This window comes from Ursus maritimus, unplaced genomic scaffold (assembly GCF_017311325.1).
Source record: "Ursus maritimus isolate PB19 unplaced genomic scaffold, ASM1731132v1 scaffold_14, whole genome shotgun sequence".
NCBI classification, from domain to species: Eukaryota; Metazoa; Chordata; class Mammalia; order Carnivora; family Ursidae; genus Ursus; species Ursus maritimus.
In genome coordinates, this window is record NW_024423786.1 from 7056670 (window position 1) to 7074995 (window position 18326).

General features: G+C 40.8%; 1 protein-coding gene across 6 annotated transcripts in view; it reads right to left on the reverse strand.

The window, feature by feature from the left end:
- Positions 1–18326, reverse strand: part of ATG7 (autophagy related 7) — a 233446-nt gene that overhangs the window by 178019 nt on the left and 37101 nt on the right. For 5 of the 6 annotated variants that reach the window (XM_008697877.2, XM_008697880.2, XM_040628443.1 and 2 more), the window contains exons 8-12: positions 13100–13188; positions 11359–11480; positions 7882–7972; positions 6951–7095; positions 3657–3815 (exon numbers count right to left, since the gene is read on the reverse strand). In XM_008697877.2, the coding sequence (XP_008696099.1) occupies positions 3657–3815; positions 6951–7095; positions 7882–7972; positions 11359–11480; positions 13100–13188 (606 nt within the window). The remainder of the gene's footprint in view (positions 1–3656; positions 3816–6950; positions 7096–7881; positions 7973–11358; positions 11481–13099; positions 13189–18326) is intronic. The other variant, XM_008697881.2, reaches the window with a different exon arrangement.

Sequence of the window (18326 nt, forward strand, 5' to 3'; positions counted from 1 at the left end):
TCTTTAGGTAAACATCTACGAGTGGGATTTCTGGGTCATTAGGTTGGTTTAGTTTCATGAAAACCTGATGCACTGATTTACGAAGTGGCTGTTTTAGCAGCAAACCAAGAGCTCTGGTTGCTCCCCTAGCCTGACAACATTAAGCCCTGTCAGTCTTTTTAATTTGAGTCACTTTAGTGGGTATGTAGTGATATATCTTCATGGTTTTAATTCCTATTTCCCTGAGACCATGGATGTTGAGAATTTCCATGTGTGCACTGGCCATTTATAGATCTTCACTATGAAATAAATGCCTGCACAAGTTCTCTGGCCCCTTAAAAAAAAAAAAAAAAAGCCTTTTCTGTCCTTTTATTATTGAGTGGTAGGGGTTGTTTATGGATTCTGGGTAACAGCTGTTTGCCAAATAGACACACTGTGAGTGTTTTCTGGGTTTTGGCCAGCCTTTTCATTCTCTTAATGGCATTAATTGGGAAGAGTTTTAGTTGATGAAGTCCAAGTTATCCATTTTTTCACTTATGGTCAGTTTTTCCAAGGCCCTAGGAAACCTCTGCCTATCACAAGAATAATGTGCTGCTTTCTCCTGGAATCTCTGTAGTTCAGCTTTTATGCTTAGTTCTGACCTTACTGAAGTGTCACCTAAGTGCTCAGGGTGTTCAGTGAGGGCGCTCCATTCTGGATAGGTGGGATTCCAATGTCTCCCGGCCTTGAGGGAGCTCCGGAATCTCCATTCTGCTCACAGCAGACAGTGGTGCTTTTTTGCCCAGCCTTATAGAATCATACTCTGAGCTCATGCAGCTTGATCTGGTCAAAGACTCAAGGTGCTGCCCAGACTACTTCTCTGCTGAGCTCCTGTATGTCTGATACTCCATCCTGTAAGTTCCAGCTCCCTTGGCTACTCCGAACTTGGATGTCCGTTTCCTAGGCTCATCAAGCCCAAGAACATGTCCTTGGGCTCCTCATGGGCTCTGACATAGGCCAGAAAGTGCCTCCATGCAATGGGCTGGGACAAACATTCTTTCTTTCCTTTCTGTCTAGGACCATGATCTTTCCATTGTTCATTGACCGGAGAGAGTCATTTTATATATTTTACCCAGCTGCATAATTGTTTATGGTAGGAGAGCTGGTCCAATACCAGTTACTCATCAGGGCTGAAAAGAGATGCCCAGAGTTGGGTTTTAAAACCTCTGGTGAATTTCCACAATCCTACATTTTATTGCCTTGTCTTCAAAAACAAAAGGTAACTTCAAATAGTTATTTGACTTATTAATGGTCAGGTTTTTTTTTCCTATTCAGTTAATTCAATCTCAGGATTAGACAGGGTATTTGCAGCAGAGCAGCTCTTTCCACGTCTTGTTCACTTAGACGTGTCTGCAGCCTGGTGTGAGGAAGGTGATGAGCAAGTACCTGTTGAAGGAAAAAACACCAGACCAGACATACAAAGAAAGCACCATAAGCTGGGGTAACCAGTAGGTGGAATTATGATGAATTACACCAGGACTTAAATGGATTCTGCACAATATCTATTATTGTTTATCAGGCAGGAAGGATAAAACTATTAAGAGATCTGGCTCCTGGCCTTCAGGACTCAATGACCCAGTAGGGAAAGCAGAGTAGCACAATGTAAGTGCCCAGGAGGATGCTTGACCCTGGTGGGCTGATGGTTTCAAGAAAAAGCGAACTTGATCTCAAAGGCCCACTGTGAGTCATCCCTAGCTTCCACCCTAGCTCCTTCTTGGTCTTCCTTGACCTCCACGCTTCAGCCTCCCTGGTGTTCCTTCAGTTCTACAGAAGTGCTGTGCTGCCTCCTGCCTGAGGCATTTGCACAGACAGCTCTGCCACCCTTCATCTAGCTGACCCCCACTCATCCTGCAGGACTCAGCCTCCTCAAGGGAGTCTAGCTCAGGTCAGGCTGCCTGGTAAACGTCCTAACAGCAACTGAGCTCCTACTTTGTGTACTTACTACAATTACAACTGTTTATGAAATTAGTTATTGACCATGTCCCTCCTCTGGACTACAGAAGCTCCATGCAGGGGAAAGGGAATTTTGTTTTGTTCCCCAGTCCCTAGCATACAGAAGGCCTTAAATATTTAATAAGTAAAAGAATAACTGAACAAATAAATAGGGAGGACTGCACTGGGTCATAGACCATTTGGGCAAGGAAAAATTTCAGGCAACTAGTAAGTAGCAAAGGTCAGATTCAAAGCCAGGTCTGTCTGGGCCCTGAAGGGAGTTCATAACACTTTCCAGTGATAGACTGGATTATTCTTCCCGACTATGCTCTGCCTCTCACTAATAGAATGAAACGTTTTTACCCTTTGCCACATGACTTTGCAGGACCTCTCACTAGGAAGGCAGAGTATACTGTCCCACCCCACTGACTTTGGGCTTGGCCCTGTGACTGGCTTTGGCATGGGGATGGAGAATGTTACATTGTGTCATTGGTGAGCTGAAACTTTTAGAGGGATAATAAGTTTTCACCAATCCTTTTACACTTCCACCTTCTACCATAAGAAGAGCATGACCCAGATGACTGTTGCTCCCTGAACCTAGATTTTAAAACAATGACATATGGACCTTAAAGCCTGGAGTCCACCCTAGCCCAGCAGCTAAGCTATAGCCAATCTGCAGACCTGTTAGTGTGAGATAAAGGCTTACAATAATAAGGCACTGAGATGTGAGGATTGTGTCATATGCAATAATGCGGCAGAAACCTAACTAATATGATGGAGTCGTAACATTCTTTTGTCTTTTGGCCTCCAGCACCTAGCTGGGGACACAGTGGGTGCTCAATCGACAGTGCTGAATTAAACCCAGTAGATGATGTTCTTCTGGATCACTAGTGAAATCGACAAAACCAACAACATGGCTTCTTTTAAAGCAAGAACTAAAACGAATGAATCTAATATTGAGTGATTAAACAGAAAAGCCTTGAGAAAGGGGGCTTTTTTTAGTGAGTGCTGAGAGCCTCTTGTGGCATTTTAAGTGTTAGCAGATGCTTTGGAGACATCTAACCTAACTTCTGTCAGATAAACTGATTAAGCATGCAAGATGCACATTTTCTTTTGTGGATGACCTAAAAAAAGAAAAAAAAAAAACCTGGCAAGATTTTGAATCAAATGAGCTGAATGACTTGTCTCTTATTATCTGGTGTTTTTAAAGTAAACAATGCAACTCAAAAACAAGAAGCAGCTCGAGTAAAAAGCTAAATATTTACCCAGATCTTCCTTCTGCACAAACCACATTCAATTTAATTTCATAAACCTGTACTAAGTAACTATCAACTATTCTGGTGATGAAGGAGAAAGACCATCCTATACCTGAGCTACTAAGAATCCCTTTGAAATAAGGCATATAATAATATGCATACTCCCAAATCCCTCAACTTAGACGCAGATAATGCTTTGCAACTTACAAAAACATTTTTTCATATAGTCTTTGTTTTATTTTCACAATAATATATGAGTGTTTTGTTTTGTTTTTTAATGCCCATCTCTGAGATGAGGTAACAGAGGCTTGGCCATATAATGAAGGCCCAGGTAGTAAGGGACAACCACCCACCTCTCTTTTACCAATACCACAGGGCCTCATTCCCCAAGATTAACCGCAGGAAGCTACAGGAGACAAGCTCTGACATTCCCAAACAGTATCAACATACCACTCCAGGGAATATTTTCTGAAGCCGGTCTGCTGCAGCCAGGGCCTTGGGCTTACCACCTGCTAGGCAATCTTCAAATTCATACAGAGGCTGCCTCACAGGATTGGAGTAGGAGATATTGGCATTGTCCACAAATGTGATGTGTCTGACGCCCCAACCCTGCATGGAAACAAGAGATCATGGTGTGTTTCTGATGAACATGTCACAGAGTGTCTCTCTTAAAATCCCTAAAAGAGGTTTTGCTTTGGAGTAGCTTGGGAACCTCAAATACAGGAAACTTCAGAAAATGAATTATGCAAATTCAGTTTTTGATCAACAGAGGGTCAACTTCCTTTAAAAGACAAAATAGTTATATACCCAGTGCCTGATTTCCTGCAGTAATGAGACTAAGAAATGTCAGAGTGGGTCTGACTAATAACTCATTATTTTTGACAGTGGCACCAGAGAAAGATTTGGAGGTGAGTCCCATAAGAATTGTCTATGTTGCTGTCTTAAAACGTTTAGGGATAAGCCCCTAAATGTCCTTGCTTTCCCTTAATGAATAATTAAATATAAATAACAGCCCACATTAAAACTCACTTAAAGCCTGAATTAACTCCTCAGAAAAATGACTTATGAGTTATTCCCCGTTGTATAACGTCGTAGAAGACTTTGTACTACTTCTTCAAGACGTAAAGGCCTTATTAATATTCGGTAATGCAGGGGACATTTCTATAGTCTCAGAAATAGTCTGCATGATTTCATATACTTCAATTATACCTCCGATAAAGTCTTATAGAACCACACATTTTAAAGTGAGATGGAATCTCTAACATCCTTAGTCCAATTATTTTGTTCTACAGAGACAGCAAGAGTAGTCCAGAAATCACTTAAGGTCATAGATCTGATTAATGGTGGGGAAGGAATGAGAGCCACAGAGTTGCAACCAAATGAAGATGCCTACTTTTTGGAGGGTGAGGTGCAGTGTGTGTGTTTTAGCAGATCATAAAATAGCATGGAGATCTAAGAGAAGCCCTGCCATGATTGTCTACTAAGCTGATTCTGTTCTCTCTCTTATTTCAATATCTTTCCACTAGGGACTCAGAAACTCAATTAGACTGATGATTCCAAGGGGACAGTCAACAAGAATCCAAGATTCATCTTCAGGGTTGAGAAGGACAGGCAGACTCCATCCTTTCAAAAGCATAGTTTAAGTTACCTGTTTTGAAAGCCCACTGATAAACTTTGGTCTACTCACTCAGTTTTGTAAGTGACTTTTACCAGCGAAGCAATCTACCATGGAGGCAGAATAAAGATATGGAAAATCTGAAAATCATTTGTGCTTGGTTTGGGGATATTTATTTCTGAAGTATTTTTACATTCCTTAAAGCAATGCTGAGTGGACAGCAAGGAAGGCAGTCTGGAAAGATGCTGCGCAGTGGGAAGAAAGCCAGGTAAATTACAAATAGGTCATAGGTTAGCCACATGCAGAGAGGCATTCGCGCTCAGCTTTTGGCTTCCTGGAATGCTGCACAGTTTAAATGGCTCATCTGCCAAGATTAAAGAAAACTGTAACACTTGATGCTGGTGAGGATGTGGTGATGAAAAGCTTTTGTACTGGTTGAGAATGCAAACTGATGTAATTTTTCTGGAAAACAATTTGGCAACATGTTTCTGGAATCTTTCAAATGTTCATATCTTTTGGCCTATGGGCAGCAATCCATCCTCAGTAAATACTTCCAGCAATTTATCTGAGGAAGTAATCTGAAATATTAACAAAAATGTTCCACAACATAATTTACAGTTGTAAATACTGGAAACAATGTTAACGCCTACCATTAGGGGAATGTCTCAGAACAGTGTATTTCATCACATAAGGCATATTCTATAGTCATTAAAAACGCCTGACAGGCATCATTTTTAATTACATGACAAAGTGTTTACAATGTTAATAGATGAAAGCAAGGGCATTATCATAAATAAGATTTTTAAATATATATTTAACGAACATTAAAGGAAATAAGTGAAAAGTGATAGGAAAATGGGTGTCTTCTTTTCCTGTTTTATAACTTTGACACTTTACAAATTTTCTACAGTAGGTTTCCACTGACTTTACAATTTTAAAAAATGTTAAGAAAACCTAAGCACCTAATTCTGGAAGCCAGATAAAAAACAATAAAATAAATTCCACAAAAGAGGAAGATATTAATGAAGATAAAAGCAGATATTAATAAATCTGAAAGCAAAGCAAAATAAAACCAAAAACTATAGAACTAATAAATAAATCAAGGACTTAGTCCTCCAAAAAGACTGATAAAATAGACAAGCCTTTCTGGCAAGTCTGAATAAGAGAAAAAAAGAGAAAACACAAACATGCAACCTTAGGAATGAGGAAAGATTTTAAAGATAAAGAGAGTTATAAAAGATGCTAAGAGAATACCATATGTATTTTGTGTCAATTAATTTTAAAATTTAGATGAATAAAAGAAATATAATTCACAAAGAAAATGAAACCAAAGACTTACTCTCACTAATAAAAGAAATGCAAATTAAAAAGCTCTGTTTTGTACATATTTCTAAAAGTACAGACTAGTAAAATGTTTTTGGAAGGTAATTTAGCTTGAAAACACCCCACATAAACATATTGTGTAGAGCATATACTGTACATATACATGCATGTGCGTATACACATGCACACACACACGGTACATTCTCTCTAAAATAATAATTCCACTTCTAGGGCTTTTTTCCTAAAGATATAATCCTATACATACGTAAAGATATAAAAATGTTCATTTCAACAGCATTTCAAAAAAATATGAAGTTGAAAAAAAATGACACAATCATACAAAATATTACGTATACATTATACAGAACACACAGAGAACAATAATTACTTTTCTATTAAGAATAAAAACCTGTTACAGACAGTATACTACGATCCAATTTTTGTAAATATAAACAAATGATAGCAAAGATGACAAATGTCCCTCTCTGTGTCTGCATCTGCCTATGAAAACATCAAGGAATGTGATATTGTGTACTAATCTAGGAAGTCTTAATTCTGGGAAATGGGACTTAAGATGAGGGTGGAGAAAGACCTACTGTATCTACTTTATAATAAAAGTATGAGTTCCTTTTATAGCTAAAAAGATAACTGAGAAAAGGAAAAAGGAAGGGAGTGAGGGAGGGAAGATGGAAGGGAGGGAAGGAAAGAGGAGAAACGGAATCTGGCAGGTGGAAGGCAATCTGGTATAGCAAAGCAAGAAAAGAAGCCACAGCTTCAGAGGTACCATTTGGCCCCCACAAACTTACCATCAATGTCCTAGCTACATTACAACCCAAGGTGCCAGCTCCAAGCAGCAGACACTTGACAGACACGACCTTGTCTAAGTCCAAAGTAGGGACCAATCTCCAACACATCAATTTGAGATTTAAATCCACTGATGACTCGGCTAACCTAGAAAATGACAGAATTCTTTATTCATTCAGTCACTCATTTATGCCCCCATCTTATCCTAAACAGATAGAAAGCATCTGAAAAAGAAAATGAGGAACAAATCCTGAGCAAAATGAGATCAAAGGGAAAATAGGATGAAGATTTAGGGCAATAGGGAGGAGAAATGGGACATAATTTGTGCCATTGCAGACCACTGCAATTGCTAGTGATAGGCCACGAATTTGATACTGAGCCCCTAGCAGCCAAGGTGAAAACGCAAACGTGACCACTTATAGGAGTCATTGTATCTATAAATAAAAAAGACACAAGCTACTTAAGAGGAAAGTTTTCCCTCATACTGAAAACCAAGAAAAATTTTCCCCGTCCCCTCAAAAAAGGGTGCACTTACATCATCTCTTAAATACAACGTTGGTTTCCATGAAATATTTCTTACAATGTCCTTCAGTGTAGGCTAATAGGACAAAATTAAAGGGCCATGAATAAAGGACTTAAAGGTAGTGGGCATCTGTAACTAACTAGGTTTGAGAGGCTCAGCTCAAAGCAAGAACAAAATTTATAATGTCTAGAAGTGTCGGTGAACTATATGCCCTTCCGAATCTCCATCAGTGATACTAGTTCTCACAACCACCCTTAAATCAAGAGTTAGGCAGCGACAAGTGGAGGAATACTCCTCAATGTGAACGGTACCCCCTGCGCTGAGCGGAGCGATGCGGTTGGCCTGACAGAACCTGCTGTGTGTCCTGGTGACAAACGGCCCCACTGGAGAAAACAACTTCCAAAATATACCTTTTAGGGTCCATACATTCACTGAGGTTCACCATCCTCGGTCCCATGCCGCCTTTCTGGTTTTTTTCCCATCCGACTGCTTTGGGACAATCTTAAGGCAAATAAAATAGTGAGTTGAACGAAGGAGGGAAGAATAAAAACACGTAAGTCAAGTAGCAAGATGGCCCACGCATTAATAAACTTTCAGTTCACTTCTTTCTCACAAAAGCCCCAGGGCCCGAATTTGCACATACTTGCTAAGTTGATCGCCATCTTCCTCAACTACCTGCACCCTTGCTGAGAGACCACTGGACCTGAGCATGGTTTTCCTGCAGAGGGGCTTCTGAAATAGCCCTCGACTCTGGCCTGAGTTGACTCCACTTCCCTGGTTCCTGGAAGTTGCTCAAAGTAAGACAATCCTCTCTGTGATGGGTATAACCCTGTGGAGGGCTCTCTATCTAAGGAAGACCAGCCAGTGTGACCGCACTTTTCCAATGAAGTTCCTACCAGGCTTTGAACTTCTGTGTTCAGTTCCTCTTCTCTGTTCCTCATCCTTACCATGTCCTTCTGCTCAGCCTTTCAACACTGTCACTGCATACCTAGCCTGTCCCTCTGGTAAGCTGCCCTCTCCTTTAAGTTTATCCTTATCCATTCAGACTTTCCCCCTCCTTGACTTCGCTCTTCTCCACTAACTTCTTCTAATCTCTGCTATGGGTGCCTCTGAACCTCCGATTCCAGTTCTCAAAGTTCGATCTATGTGATGCTCTGAGAGGATAAGGGTCCAGTGGCTGCTCTATTCTACCATTATAAGATCCTCTTAAGTGTCTCACTTGCTTTCTAGAGTACTTCTGCTACTTTCTCACCTTAATGGTAACCTGACTTCCTTGGTGGAAACCTGTTAATGAGGGCCTCTCTTACACTCCTCACATCTTAGGACTTCTGCCACTCTCCTATTCTCACCAAATACCTGAAATTCACAATAAGGCCTTAATCCTTAACAGGGAATTCACTCAGCCTACTAACAACCTACACCGTTAACATCCCCTCCAATGTCTGTCTTAAGTAAGTCTCTGAAGAAACAGAAACTCCCTGAGTTAAAAATGTATAGGAATACTGGGAAGAATTCTATGTTTCTAATTTGTATGTTGGTGTTCTTTGGCCATTCTCCTACTTTTAGATTGCTGCCAACACTTCTATTTTTCTTTCCTTGGGAACTTTCTAGCTTTTGACCTCTGTTTTTTAAAAGAGTATTGCTCAATATAACTAAGGGATCTAGAAGGTGTAGATTTTCCTAACATAATCTTTCCTTTCTGAGATAGGATGACCACTGGAAAACCTTGGGGCCAATTATCCTCGAAAGCTACTTTGGCCCCACTGTGGCTGGAGACATCATTCACAGCAAGGAACCAGAAAATAAATGTCTCTTCCGTTTTAACTTAGGCACTCTGATGTGGTCCTTTTTTTTTTTTTTTTTTTAATGTAACAAAAAGTTAAAACTGATATAATAGATGAGTTCTTACAGAGGCTAAGAGTTCAAAATTCTTTTTTCCTGGGAAAAGGAGTTCAGACATGTTACTAAATTCATATTTTGTTTGTTTTCCTTAACTATTCTTACATTAAATAAAAACATACTTCTCTAATATATAGCCAAAAAACTTGTAAGAACGTCAGAACCACAGTCCAGTACTGTAACTGTAACTGTAACGACTTTGGCCTAAGCTTTCTCCTGTTACAAATACGAAGTCATAGAACAAAAACAAAATTTCATTTCAAAAGAAAATATCAATAGCCTTCATTTCACACTATGATATAGAATAACTCTTCACAAAGTTTTATTTAAAGTTTTTTTAGAGCTAAGAAGGAAAACATTAATTTCCACGAAAAAAAGAAAATTTTCCTTTCCTAAACTAAATTATCTACACTCAATATCAAGCATAAAGAAGATGTATTGAAGGCATTATTGTATGATAGAAAACATCTTTTTCAAAAGGAAATGTGCAATGTTTCCAGGTTTTGCCAGCTTCACCAAGCATCAGTGAGATCGTTAGGACTGTGAAGAAGAATCATACGATGACTTTATCCTAAAAATGGAAACAAAAGTGCCTCCTCTGTAGGATAGCTGGCAGGATTAAGTGAGTGAGGAGTGGAAGGCTCCTGGTGGCCTGCGAGGCATGGACCAGGCACATATCACTTGTTAGTTAATTCACCCTCTCCCCTAGAACTATCTACAATTGTGGCTTAATAACACGCAGGTATGGCACCTCAGTTAACGGCACATGGAAGCTATTTTAGAATGTGCCAGAAGAGGGTGCTAAATCAAACGCATGGATCTAAAGACAGCAAGGGAAGCAGTGGATTTCTTAGGGCTCTCAACTTACAACCTATAGCCTTCTTTGCCTAATCAAGCCGAAATCACCGTCGATCTCTCCAAGAAATCTGTTCAAGACATTTATCAGTGCTGCAGCAAAGAATCACCGATAAAATGCCCTCAGAGCCAATCCTGAAACCTTCTGACTTCACTCTAGAAATGACATCTCAGAAGAGATGCTAACACTGCCCTCCCCAACACACACACACACACACACACACACACACACACACACTCTCTCTCTCTCTCTCTCTGAGGCACATGACCCCCAGAAGAAAGAAAGCAATGTGCCTTGGAACAATGCAGATGTGGGGAAGAGCAAACTAAACAATGTGTGTAAAGCCTGGAAAGCATGTAAGTCATAGAAACCTGAGGGATCATTCTGGAGAGTGCTGGGCTTTGTGTAAGACAGGAAATTAACATAAATTAGCATTTGTTAAATACCTATAATATGCCAGACATTGTGCTCTTTTACACAGGACACACAGTCGTCCTAAGGGAGACTCCATGAGGTGAGTATTATTATATTTATTTTACTTGAACTGGAGTATGTATTCTATCTTTGCAACATGTATATAAATACATAAATGTATGTACACACACACACACACACACACAATCTATAAAATATCTGTGAGCCCCAGTTTCCCAACTTACGAAATGGAGAAAACAGCTGACGTCTACCACACAGGATCTAGTGAAGAATATTAAACGTGGAAGGAGAAATGGCACTTTTGCTGACTGGTTTACTATATGGAGAGCAAGATCACACATAACTTTATATGACAAATAAATATGTAAATGTATTAATATTTTGTTCTTCCTATAAGAAAGGTCAGGGATAAAGATTTTATGTGGAACAAAAATTAGGGGGCGGGGAGAATCCTCAAGACTGGGAAAAAAAAAAAAATGCCTGGAGGAAATTTCCTGAGGACAATCTTTCCCTTTGTTCCTTTCTGAATAGCAGAGTGTGCCCTCTGTTCAAGGGAGGTGTTCCCATGGGCAAAGAGGTAGGAGCTGTACTTTTCTCTACCTTCTGCTGCCATTGTGAAGGGATGAAAGGAAAGTTGAACTTGCTTCAGTTTCTGATAAATGATAATTATATGCATTCTCAAAGACCAGCAAATTACCTGGGCTAAATGCCATTTCTGGAAGCTTCACTTCGAAGATGATGCTGTGGGCAATGTCTCTCACCCCCTGCAAGGTGCGGTCCCGGAAGCAGAGGACTTCAACAGACTGGAAACTGCTACTCCTGATGTCAGGCCCCAGGTTTGAATTAATTCATTTTTTTTTTTTTTTTAAGGAAGAAAAAGAAAGAGCTCACATAAGAGCTTCAGCAAAACCAGTTGGAGAGTATTCAATTCATTGTTAATTATGCCTCCCTGCCACTCTTGGGGCATGGCCTTAACCTCTGAGAGATTCTGAACACATCCATGTATGCTTTCCTTTGTCCAAATGCTTACAGACTGAACAATGAATTGGCTGTGATTTCTAAGTGAATTTTATATAACAATCACACTGCAAATAAATATTTCTGACAAATGCATCTTAAAAACAGGGGAAAAAAGCTTACAAGACATTAAAAAGAACCTCTAAGACATACATGGGTTCTCCTGGTCCCCCTTCTCACCTCTGAACTTACATTCTATGAAATAGCAGCTCAGTCAGGAGTAGTTAGCTAGCCTGTGTGTATTCTCCAGACACACTACCTGGATAAGCAAGTGTAACCATGCTCCCTCCGGGGACAATGTATAATTAAGCTATCTTCATTTTTTTTTAAAAAAGCATTTTTATGTAAGAAAAACAGATACGAAGACAAGTATATAAATCCTAAATATAAAGGAGCTTATCTCATGCCTTCTCCCAGTCACTGGCCACCCCCTTCAGAAGTAACTACTACTCTAATGTCTAAGTCCATTCCTGGGTTTTGCCTGTTCTGATTTTTACATGGAAATAATCATAGAGAGTGTATTCTCTTAAGGGTCAGCTTATTTTCACTCAACGTCAAGACATCCATGTTGACATGTGCATCAGCAGTTCACTCGGATTTACTACGACATCACGTTCTATTGCAATGAATACACCACAATTTATTAACCATTTCATTGCTGAGGGACATCTAGGTTATTCCCAGTGTTTGATTATAAGGAATAATGCTGCTATAAACATCCCTGTGTATGGGTTTTGCTTATATCTGAGTGCATATTTCTGTGCATTATCTACCTGGGAAAGAAACTGTTGAGCCATATAGTTTTAACTTTGGTGGATGCTGCCAGTTTTTGAGCAGTTTGAGGGTTCCAACTGATTCACATCTTTGATGATACTTGGTACGGTCATCTTTTTCAAGTCATTTGGTAGGCATGTAGTAGTATCTCAGCATGGTACCTCATTATCTCTATTACTGAGTAGAATCTCAGTGTATTTTATGTCCACGATGACTAATGATGTTGAGCAACTTTTAAAATGTATATTGACCTCTTAGATACCCTCTGTTTTCATTATTTTAGGGCCAGGAGAAAAGGAAGACGGTAGCAGTAGGAAAATCCCATCTGAGGGTAACCCAGACAGCTAGAGAGAGGGGCTGGAGAATTCCCAGCTTGGGACCTCTGGCTGCTCACCCTGCCCTACTCTGAAATGTCTTTAGTGCAATACAGTCAGAGTCTCCAGCTCCGTAACACACCTGCTTAGGGGCTCACCATTGATGGAAATTGGATCATGACTGATGAATTGATTTATTATCTGGTTTCTATGCCAGAAATGAAAAAAGCACATCGGAAAAAAAGAGACACAGATAGAGGCAGACACAATGTCAAAAATAAATTGACAGAGACAGACAGACAGACACAGACACAGACACACACATGTAAATACCATCGGTGGGCTGCTAAGACCAAAAGATTCCTCAAAGGCCATCCAGGATGCTGGGCTAAGTTACAGGGATCATATACACCAATTGTTATCTGTGAAGAGAAAAGACTTTCTGAATGAGTCAAGTATCATGTCAGGTTCTCAGTACAGACACTGCTAAGACTTCCTCTTCCCTTTTCTGCTATTCTGCAAAAGCATTAATAATTAGACACTTGATGAAGGGCTAGAGAGAAGAAAGGAAAAGGATCTCATGCCAGACCACAGGACTTCTGGATGGAGGGGCTATCAAATTCTTCTCTGCACCCCCCACACCTTGCAGTAGGCCTGGCATAGTAGGAGCTAGATACATTTAGAAGGAAGAAAGATTGCAAGAAGATAGTGGGAGCGAAGACAGTCAACCCTCAGGGCTCACATAGAGAACATCCTCTCATAAAGAGACACAATCTGTGAAAATTGCTAATGTTTATGTAACGAGAAAATCAAAGAAGGGCCACTACCATTATAAGTCCACAGTCAGATCAAACTAAAACGTCAGATGCTCTTGGTATTGCTAATATGTATTTCCTTCCACCCTTCCTCCTCCAACTCCCTCAACTCTGACCTCTATCTGGAAAACTATTCAACTTCAAATATCATTTCTTCAGTGAAGACCCCCTCTGGTGGGAACAGCCACTCTGTCCACCGTGCTTCCACAGCAATGGAAGCACTTTTTACTTTTTCTTCTTCTTTTCAAAGGACAACAAGCATGCAGCACCCAGGTCTTAATTTCTAAATACCATTGTCCAGTAAAAGGAATCAGGGCTCCTTGAACACATGGCTAAGTCCAGGGCTGAGGCAGAGAAAATACAAGATGAGCCTGTAGCATCTTGTATACCGGAAAGTAAGTGCTCAACAAACAAAGGCATGGGACTGTGCCAAGAGGACACCAGAACCAACTGAAACAGCATGCCATGGCCAAGGCTAGGACAATCCGAGCAATGCAAATAAATAACCCAGGATTTGATAATAACCCAAAGTATAAAATAAATGCCCGTGAGTCCATATTGATATAAATAAACGATGGGGTAAATAGAAATATGAAGGTGAAGAGACAAGTTTTCCTTACAGAAGATTTCCAAACAATATATACAGATACTGCCCCTTCCAGGAGCAGAGCTTAATCCTTCTCCTCCTTGAGAGTGGGCTGGACTTAGTGACCCACCCCCAAAGAAAAAACAGTAACTTCACAATGGAGAAACCTGGAAAAGGTTACCTTAACCACATGATCAAGTTTAACATCACCAGGGATGCCATGTGAGTATCAGGCACTCCTGATACGATGCGATGACCAGGGCACCTCACCTTTAGTGGCAAAACCCATCAACCCAGTCTAATCATTAGAAAACATCAGACAACCCTAAATTAAGGAGAATTCTATCAAAATAACTGTCTAGTACTCTTCGAAACTGTCAAGGTCATCAAAAACAAGGAAAGTCTGAGGAACTGCTACAGACCAGGGGAGACCAAGGAGACATGACAACAAAATGCACTAAGTCTCCTGGAATGGCCCCTGGAACAGAAGGAAGACGTTGTGGGAAAAACTGGTGAAAAGCTGAATAAAGTCTAGAGTTTAGGTAATAATAATCCACCAATGCTGGTTTCTCAGGTACCATGGTATTATAAGGGGATAACATGAGAGAAAACTGAAACTGGGTGAGAGTGTATGGGAACACGCTCTGTACTGTATTTTAAACTTTCTATAAATCTAAAATTACTCTAAAATAAAAAGTTTATTCAAAAAAAAGAAGACAATGAGCATTTAGAGAACAGAGAGTATCTTTTTCATCGCCCCATGATCAGTTCATATATACATAGCAGATACTTAGTGAATTCATGTTGAATAATGAAAAGATGGATGGATGGATGGATGGATGGATGGATGGATGGATGGATGGATGGATGAGTGGGGGGATAGGGGGGAGGGAGAGAAGAAGAGAAGGGGAGGGTGGATAGGTTGGTGGGTGAAAGGAGGGAGAGAGGGAGGGAGGGAAGAAAGATGGCTGGGAGAGAACCATAAATAAACCCACAGGTTTCCTTTATAGGCAGCTGTGGGTTAAATAAAAACATGGTAGAATTTTAGTTACTCTAATTCCAGTTAGTTCTATAAAGATGGGGCCAGGCCAAACAATTCCACTTATTTTACTACAATGCTCAGTATAATGTTAGATACAAAGCAGAAGCTTAACGCATTCTCAGAGAAAGGAAAGAAAGGAAACAAAAGATATTGAAAGGCAGGAAGGCAGGAAGAAGGCAGGAAGGTAGGAAGGCAGGAAGGAAAGTCTTTAAGACCACCATCCAGAGAAAACCAATATTAACATCTTGGTATATAACCTCCCATAACTTTATCTTTGCATAAATATACTTTCATAACAACTTTTATCAATTATATAATTTTAGTATAATTTTTAATTCTAAACAAAAATGAGATAATGCTATAAATACTGTTTTATATCTCTTATTCTATTGTGAACTCTCTTCCATGCCAATAAATGTCTTTCTACAACCACTGTCAGTAGTGGCTGAACAGCATTCCATTGTACCGGGGCGCCATAACTTTTTTCTATTTCCTATTAGAAATAATTGTTCCTATAAGAACAATTAATTAGCCTTCATCTGTGCTCAATAAAAATCTCTGAAGATGAATTTTACTCTAGTCTTATAATTACTGCATTATTCCAAGGATAATTTTTTTTGCTACCTTCTCTATGTGACATTTTTTTTTTTAAAGATTTTATCTATTTGACAGAGAAAGGCAGCAAGAGAGGGAACACAAGCAGGGGGAGTGGGAGAGGGAGAAGCAGGCTTCCCACTGAGCAGGGAGCCTGATGCGGGGCTCTATCCCAGAACTCTGGGATCATGACCTAAGCCGAAGGCAGACGCTTAATGACTGAGCCACCCAGGCGCCCCATGTGTGACTTTTTTTATTACTAACACCAAAGCATTTTGTCTAGATGCATTTCATGTCTTTAACACAAATAGACAGATTCATATTTAATTCAACACAGATTCAAACATATAACCATCCTTTCAGGGAACACAGAAACCTGTATTTGAGATTTCCTTTTCCATGGGAGATCAGACACCAGCATCCAAGAGGCTTTTAAAAATAGAGTTTGCAGAGACTATTCTGAATACTGCCCCTTGCTACATGAGTGGTCTAGGGCAAATCAGTCAAATCCTCTAGGCCTCAGCTTTTTTGGGGGGGGGGGGCAGATAGGGGCAAGGGAAGAGAGAGAAAGAGGATCTTAAGTGGGCTCCATGCCCAGCGTGGAGCCTGTCGTGGGGCTCAATCTTATGACCCTGAGATCATGACCTGAGCTGAAATCAAGAGCTGGACACTTAACTGGCTGAGCCACCCAGGCACATCTGGCCTCAGCTTTTTAAATCTGAATCTCTGTGCACTTACTTCACAGAGATACAGTGAGGATTACGGGATATGGTACAGACATGAAAAGCCCTGCACGTGTGCAGTTCTGCTAGTATCATTCTTCATGCCTCCAAATCTCTAGTGGGGAGCCTAGCCATCTGTATCTGTATAAAGTGCCTAAGTGATTCTGGTGCAGTTACACCAGTCCACACACTTACTCTAAGAACCACTGAGAAGGTGATCTTGTAGACAAAAGAAAAAAGTCTGTGGGGCCATTTTTCGTTACCTTGGCAAGTCTGGACTGGCTCTACGTCTTTCCATTCTCTGTAAAATGCGGTCCATGCACCAGCAGCGTCACCTGGGAATCTGTCAGAAATGCAGAATTCCGGGCTCCCTGTCTCCAGCCCTGCTGGATCCGAATCTGCATTTTCACAAGGACCCAGGTGATCTGCATGCTCACTGCAGTCTGAGCAGCACTGCTCTGTTCCTCAACCCTCTCCCGTCTTGGTCTTCATATTTGAATGTGTGTGACGATCACCTGGGAAGCTTTCAAAAATCCTGCTGGCCGGGTCCCACCTCCGAGTTTCTGATTTCACCAGTCTGGGGTTGGCTTGAGCATTGGTTATTTGAAAAGCTCCCCAGGTGAATCTGTGCGGTGAGTTATAAAGACCCCTTGAGAGTCTGCGGCCATTTCTCAAAGTATGGTCCACCACACACAAACTGCTCCGGAACCGCCCAGGCCGCTCTTTGACCTTGCACCGCCTGAGCCCCAGCCCAGGCCTCCCTGGGTACCAAAACCTGCATGCTCTGTGAGCTCCTTGTGTGATTCTTACGCACACTATCATTTCGGCACTAGTCACCGTAGGTCTAGGATTGCTTAGAATGGAGTTCATCGCATCCTCTAGTTTTCCTATGGTAACTGTGATTATTTGTTGAAGCCTGGTATTTTCTTGATTCAAGGGCACCACAGATTATAAAATGCACTTTCAAACTGGACAGAAAAAAAGGGGGGAACACCACTACATTAAATATACACAATAACTGCAAGCAATTTCTGACTTTAGAAAAATTAAAATGTGAAGAAAAACACATTTTAGAATGGAGGAACTACAGGAAGCATTTCCTATCTGTCTCTTTGCGGGTCTCTCCCTGTGAGGGCTCGAGCAACGTCTATCCTATGCATCTTTCCATCCTGGGGCCTGGCACAGTACTGGATGCTCAGCAAACTGTGCTGAATAAATGACAGAACTGGCCATTTCTCCAGGCCCCGCTATATGGAAAGCTCCTCCCCTTACACCCCATCTTTGAGCAGGGATCCTGGGGGGCAGCTGGAGGGAGGGAGGTGCTGGCTGACCAACAGGGATCTGAAGCTCACATATAAAGCCATGGTGCAGCATCTTGGCTGGCTCCTTTTCCTCCTCTTCCCTTTCTCAACAGTACAGGTTCCCCCTTCAGGGACATTTTAACACTGGGATTCTCCAGGGTGAGAATGTGACAGTTTAATCTCAAAGGATTTGTTCTGAGAAAGGAGAGAACTCGAAGAATGAGGCACTCCCCCCTTGGGCTCCCTCTGAATGAAGAAGTTGCCTCCCTTGAGTTCTTCTGTTCCCGTTGGCCACCACCACCACCTGGGACACCTTTCAGCTTTGTTCCCTTCTGTCAATTATGACAGATGGCAACTGCTAGACAAACTACCTTTATTAAGCAATCATCACTTTGACTTCATATTTTTAAAAATTCATCAAAGACATTTACGACTCTATTATCCAGCAAGAAATGGAGAAGGGAGAGACTGGCATTCTACTTCTGTAACATTTAAAACAG